The sequence below is a fragment of the Molossus molossus genome, unplaced genomic scaffold (genome assembly GCF_014108415.1).
Source record: "Molossus molossus isolate mMolMol1 unplaced genomic scaffold, mMolMol1.p scaffold_m16_p_2, whole genome shotgun sequence".
In the NCBI taxonomy this organism is placed as follows: domain Eukaryota; kingdom Metazoa; phylum Chordata; class Mammalia; order Chiroptera; family Molossidae; genus Molossus; species Molossus molossus.
The window spans coordinates 1,387,322-1,394,152 of NW_023425355.1; the positions used below are offsets into that span (position 1 = coordinate 1,387,322).

At 51.1% G+C, this 6,831-nt stretch overlaps 1 protein-coding gene across 1 annotated transcript; it reads left to right on the forward strand.

Moving 5' to 3' along the window:
* Positions 1–891: 891 nt before the first annotated feature.
* On the forward strand, positions 892–5,242 carry RPS4X (ribosomal protein S4 X-linked). Its single transcript, XM_036271021.1, has 7 exons — positions 892–965; positions 1,689–1,766; positions 2,210–2,390; positions 2,593–2,690; positions 3,847–4,018; positions 4,410–4,567; positions 5,070–5,242. Exons 1-7 carry the CDS (start codon positions 963–965, stop codon positions 5,169–5,171), a joined length of 792 nt encoding a protein of 263 aa, XP_036126914.1. The 5' UTR covers positions 892–962; the 3' UTR covers positions 5,172–5,242.
* The last annotated feature ends 1,589 nt before the right edge of the window (positions 5,243–6,831 follow it).

Consider the following 6,831-nt stretch of genomic DNA (forward strand, 5'->3'; position numbering starts at 1 on the left):
GGGGGCTCGCAGAGCCAGAAGGAATGGAGTTGTGTTTATCTCGGAGGCTGAAGAGATGAGGGGCCCAGGAAGGGGGCTGAACTGTCCATGGCGGTTCCAAGGTGAGGGATCCTCAGGTCCACAGGCAGGAAGCTTGCAAGAAGCTTTCCCAGAACAGGGATTGTTTAAAATGGGGAAGGGAGCAATGGGCGTCCAGGCACAGGAGGCAGCGGGTGCCCGGCAGAAGGGGGGGGTCTCGGAGACCCAGGAAAAAAGGCCAAGCGCAGTCTCCACGTAGGGAAAGGGCATGATCAACTAAGTTCTAGTTAGATAACCGGATGGCCTCTCATGTCACCTCTCTTACCTGAGGCTTTGTAAGTGCCAAACATGTTGTACAGGAAGCAGGGGCTGGGCCCCAAGGTTCAACGAGGGCTCCCACCCTCCCACTCCCTGCTCACCACCCTCTGGGCAACCTGCAGAGAAGCAAGAGAGACAAAGTGTTCCTTCTTCCCAACTTATAGTGTGGGCAGATCGGCTGGCTCGAGAAAACTGGGAAGAAGAGGCACACCAAATAACTTTAAGCAACAATATTAAGTATTTATTAAAATGTATTCTATTGCTTACCCACTCACTTGCATGGGAGCCTTCAGGTAGCCTCACTTTGCACGCTACCAGAAGGCAGGGAGTTGGTCTAGGTCATTTTGGCACTTCTAGCACCTCACACAGAATCAGGTGCCTCCGAGGGGGAGGAAGGGAGGGAAAGGAGGGAGGAAATTGCTTTTAGGAGACCGCCCTTTCGCTGGGGCCCTTCCCAAGCTGCAGACCTATGACCTCCCACCAGCAGGTGGCAAAGTAGGCTCCCGGCGCGCCGGGGCGGGGCGGGGCGGGGGGGCGGGGCGTCCGCGGTCGGCGCGCGCAGCCTCCGACCCTTTTTTCTGGGTGCACCGGGAAGAGGCGGTCCTCTTTCTGTGCCTAGCGCAGCCATGGTAAGGCCGCCTTGCGAGCTCTTGGGGTGCCATCAGCCTCCATCCTCCCAGGGCCAGGGCTGTCCGGGGCTTCGGGGGCCCCGCGGGGAGTAGCCGGGCCGAGGCAAAGGGAGTGCGCCCTCGGGGGTGACCCCGGAGGGCGCGGGCGGGGGCGATCGGTGGCTCCGGCGGAAAGGCCTGGTCCCGGGCCGGCCACGCAGACTTGGCCGCCCCGGGAGGAGCGGCTTCCTCCCCAGGCCGGGGGCGCGGATGGCCCTGGAGGGCGGACGGAGGTTCGGGGCTGGTGGGCGGCAGCTGCGACCGGCGGAGAAGCGTTTTCTCTGTCACCGTCCCTTTGGCACGACCTGACTTTGCGTAGTGAGGCCAGTGAGCATCTCCACGCAGCGTGCAGTAGGCTTTCCGCGTGGGAAAGTGAAAGGCGGTGTCAGCTTCTGGCTTTAGAGTGAGAGGGAGCAGCGGTTGGCACGTGGTGGTGCGGTGGTCAGGGTCATCTCGCACCTGACACTTGAAAGCAGACGATCATGTTTCGAAAACTTACTTGATGAACAAGGAGAAGCACAGATTGGGTTCTTGTCTGTTTCTGTGGCCGCCTGGCTGTGTGCCAAGAGGTCCAACCCCTGTTCATGCCACCAGCATAGTGTCCCGGAAAAAGAATAAAGCCTTGAGAAGCAGACACACTTTCAAGCAAAGTAACATGAAAATACTTACAAAACTCTCCCTCAGGCCCGTGGTCCCAAGAAGCATCTGAAGCGTGTAGCAGCTCCAAAGCATTGGATGCTGGATAAACTGACTGGTGTGTTTGTGAGTATCGTTACATTGTCATGCATTTCAAGGGGCATGGTTACTTTTCCCCCAGTTTTATTGACATGTACTTGATAGAATTTAAGGGACATATTTTCTACCGTTCCTTTGTGTGTCAGACATCCCTGATTACTGGATCCATGAATGTTTCTTGCAGTGCCTCCCATAAGGTTTCTGTGCCTCATTTATTCCACATTCCACATAGCACACTTACATGGACTCAGGACCCACATGTTCTTAGGCCTGGTCCTCTGAAGGGGGCAAAATGCTGTAAAACTTGAAGGTATGGAAGAGTTCTCTAAGCTTTAAATACCTCTTGTTGACCCAAATTGGGGGGAGGGTTATGGATAGTCTGCTGTCTAGTTCTTGGATCTCAGGACATGGAAGGTGGGTTTGTGTGAATCTCAACAATGGTTTGAGGGTTGTTTTTCATCATTTTACAGGCTCCTCGGCCATCCACCGGTCCCCACAAGCTGAGAGAATGTCTCCCTCTCATCATTTTCCTAAGGAACAGACTGAAGTATGCCCTCACAGGAGATGAAGTCAAGAAGATCTGCATGCAGAGGTTTATTAAGATCGATGGCAAGGTCCGAACTGATATAACCTACCCTGCTGGGTTTATGGGTAAGTGGTTAGTGCGTGACTCTTGATGGTGGCTCCTTGAAGCATTGGAATATTACAGGTTAACCAGCTGTCATTAGTCTTAGAGATCCTTGTTGGTGTTTGAAATGGGAAGCGTGTGGGTTGTTTTTCTTATACTAGTGTAGTTATGCAGCATGGGATAGTGGGGGTCACTGGAGTAACATTAGTTACTGTTTGATATCAGATGTCATCAGCATTGACAAGACTGGAGAGAATTTCCGTCTGATCTATGACACCAAGGGTCGCTTTGCTGTCCATCGTATTACACCTGAGGAGGCCAAGGTGAGTGCGAGCAGACGGCTTTCGTTCTGTAAAATTACTTGTTTTGAAGTAAGAGCCTAAAGTAAGTACATGGTCTGGTCCATTGGGACGTGGTTGGTAGATTAAGATTACTTAAAATCTTTTATCTGGAACTATCCAGTAAACAATTTGATTACATTCTGTTGTATGTACAATTTTGTGTGGTGTCATTAAAAGCATTTCTGAGAGCTGTATAGAAGTCTATTGCTGGGTATCTAATAATTGACCCCTCCTTTTAAGTTAATATTCTCAACACTTTTCTTTCGAGTCAAGGAGAGTGATTTCTCTAAGAACATTTACGAGTACCTAAAGTAAGGCTCTTTTAAGGATAAAGAAGCAGAAAACCAACATCTAGTCTAGTCCGGTTGACCTTTGTCATACCTCCACTATGGAGTGGAAAGGTGTTAATGGGAGAGACTGAAAATCCTGGGGCACTATTTTGAGATAGGTCAAAAAAAGATTACATTGATTATTTAATCAGATTTGTTGTGATGGTTTTATACAAAGGTTTAAGGTTTCTTGAATTATTGGCTGTAAATGAAGGTTAATTTAATTGGGTGATTCAACTCCTAATTTCCTTTGCTGCCTTGTTATCAGCAGGCCGGAGGGCATATCCATGACATCGAGGTGATTTGATTTACTTTAAACATGTCAGGGAGTGACAAATCCAAAGTTGAAGCTCTTTGTGAGGCATTTGTTGATTGGATTAACTTCCAGTGCAATTGCAGTTTTTGAGACAGTTGTGATGCAGAGGGAGCCATTAAGAGGCACTTTTTAGGAACTGTGGGTGAGTCGGAGGGAAGAATTCGACCGTGAGGCTGGGGAAAAGGGTGATCGCCCGCCCCGCACAGGAATTGGAGTGTATGGTGCCTTCACTGCCTTGAACTTGAATATGGGGGTGATGCAGTGCTACCAGGAAAATCCACGATGGCACTAGTCAAGAGAGGGGTGGTGTACAAGGTCCCATCTGTGGAGGGTGGCCGGAAAAATCAGGGACACCATTATTCTGCTGCAGGTCAGGAAACCAGCACTTCCCATGTGGGGCTGTTGGCCTTTGGCTGCTAATGGCGCTTTTTTAAGCTGGTGACTTGTTGCTTTGTGAGCTAGACTAAACGTGGCGAGCCTTTGTGTGTTTCAGTACAAGTTGTGCAAAGTGAGGAAGATCTTTGTGGGCACAAAAGGAATCCCTCATCTGGTGACCCACGATGCTCGCACCATCCGTTACCCCGATCCCCTCATCAAGGTGAACGACACCATTCAGATTGATTTGGAGACTGGCAAAATCACCGATTTCATCAAGTTTGACACTGGTAAGCAGCCTCTGTACTGCCTGGACATTCTCTTTAAAGCCCAGCTATCAGCTATTTTATTTTCTTCTATCACCATTTATCCCTTCTGTGTCCTCTTCCACCTCCACCCTGTAAGAGCTGTTCTTCCCCCCTCCCTTTTTTATTAATTGAAATTTAATCACGCATTATGAGTTGCACAGGGCTTCTGTCTGAGCCCTCCAGGTGATTCCAATACGCCTAATCAGTAAGCAAAGCTGGATGTGGGGAGGGCCTTAGCAAGGTGGGCGCACAGTAGTTCATACTTGTTAGGTGTGCTGGCTCGGGTTTCAGATCCACAGGAGTGAATGCCGGAAGGGGTTACTGGTCAGGCTCGTCTCTGTGCCTTGCTGAGAGATTCTTCCTTCCTGCCTAGGTAACCTGTGTATGGTGACCGGAGGTGCTAACCTGGGAAGAATTGGCGTGATCACCAACAGGGAGAGACATCCTGGTTCTTTCGACGTTGTTCATGTGAAAGATGCCAACGGCAACAGCTTTGCCACCCGGCTTTCCAACATTTTTGTTATTGGCAAAGTAAGTCTGCGTTTCCCTTCCCTCTGGCCCTGGAAACCTGTAAGTGCAGGTGCTGCTGGGATTGCAGCTCCCGCCCCTGGCCGGCGGCAGGCCCTCGTGCGAAGCCTGTTCTGGGATGGGGCTCACATGTCCGCAGGGGGTGGGGGGCAAACCTGGGCTTTTTTTTTTTTAGTGTCACAGAATCAGCAGAGGGCCTCATCACCTTGGTTTGTGACAAGTGCCATTGATTGGATGAATGCACTGTTCAGCCTTGACACCACCCCAGTACTCCCAAGACCTTCCTTATGAAGGGTGTTAGTTTCCATCCTGTGTGGGCAGCAGGTTTAAGAGAATGGCTCCAGGCAGTGGGTATTTCTGGTAAACCAGCATCCAGGTGTCTAAAGACACATCTGTCTCATTTAAAGGAACAGAAGCTTGTTTGTTCCCTCAAACTAGATGACAAGTGCCAAGTTGCTGATGGAATTGGTGCATAGCAGGGTTTGATTCTTGTTTTCTCCTTCAGGGCAACAAACCATGGATCTCCCTTCCCCGTGGCAAGGGTATCCGCCTCACCATTGCTGAGGAGCGGGACAAGAGACTGGCGGCCAAACAGAGCAGTGGCTGAAATCAGCCCTAGGTGACACGATTGGAAAAGTCTTTGTACTTAATTAAAGATAATACAGCACGATTAATTGCCTTTTTGGTATGAGGGGGGTGAGGTTTTTTGTGACATGGAAAGCAGGTTGAGTTTTTCGGGCATCCTGTTTGTGATGGGATTCGTCCTGTGTGTGTTGTAGGCTGGGCTTGGGTGGCAGTAGGAGGGAGGGAGCAGCAGCCCTTGATTTGGCCAAGAACTCAGCTCTCCTGTTGAGCCCTCTTGGCCTTAAAAGAAATCCGGTGCCCTCCTTTGTCTCTGGTCTTTCCTGCCACTGCAGTCCCCCAACCCCAGCCTCAGGACTGCAAAACAGAAAGCATGTGGAAAATCAACTTGTCCCTGCTTCTCTGACCCTGTGGTGCAGGTCGGGCTTGCCTGCCAGGCTCAGAAAGAGATGCCCCCGCTGCCAGGTGCCAGCTGCTCAGCCATCACACTGTTGGGTCACACACAACGTGGCTGTCCCATGTATTGTGGGGAGGACAGCATGCCCGACCTCTGCCCACTGGGTGTCACGGTATGCCCTCCTGTTTTGCCTGGTTGTGACAACTAGAAGTGATCCAGGTTATCACTGGATTCCCCCGCTCCCGCCCCAGGGGGACAGAATTGCCCTGTGAAAAAGCACTGCCCTGTAGGTGCTGCTGTATCTCCCTCACCTTCATGTAACGTCTCGATTTGCTGCAGATCACTCAAGCTTACAAAATCAGCCCACCATGACAGGTTTTAGGGTGAGAAACTTGGACCTGTTTCTCCACCTGGGGTCTGATGCATCCGTGTACAGTCACTGCGTGTTTAACCACCAGGGTTCCTAGTTCCCAGGTCTGGTTCAGCAGAAGAGGCCTGAGGGGCTGTGGCTTGGGGTCGTGTCTCCATCCCTGGCTGGGTCCTGGTCTTGGAGGCAAGAGTGGCCGAGTGTGGGTCTGAAAACTGAACAGCATCCGAACCGGTCAGGTAAAGGGGGCTTGTCCAGGAGTCTCAAGCCCAGGCTTGGCCCCACAGGACTCCCCTGCCTGGCGTTTTGCAGACTAAAAAGCTGGGAGAGCCTCCGGACTTCTGCTAATGCAGAAGGTATTTACGTAGGGGTTGTGTCCGAGCAAACCTGGATGGAGAGGGACGTGAAAATGGGCTGGTCGAGAGTAGAATCTGAACCCAGATTGGCAGTTCTGATGAGGGTCCAGGTCAGAAGTAACCTGCTGCCCCTTGAGAAACTGGCAGGTTGGACGGAAATGTCAGAGGGCGGGGGTCCCCGAGTGCTGGTGGCTTCCCTTGCACGGGCTGTGCCCGCCCTTCCTAGGCTGGTTCTAGGTGTCAGCTCAGCAGGTGGTGGAAATGATTTAAATTAGCTAAGGAGCCAAAGCCGATGGGAATGGGAGCCCTCGAAGTTGGGGAATGGGTGGGTTTGGCTGCGGTCTCCTCACATCACCAGAATCTTTTTTAAACGTAAGCTTTTTGTTGTTAAACTAGCACAGAAATGTATTAGCGACTAACGCCAATGTAGGGAACATTTCCATCCTAACACCACATCATGTTGACAGACCCGGCCAAAGTGGCCTGGATGGTCGGAATTAGCTACAAGTTTCCGAATAAAATGGCTGTCTTGGCCGTAGGGCTTTTCAAGGCTTTCGATTTGATT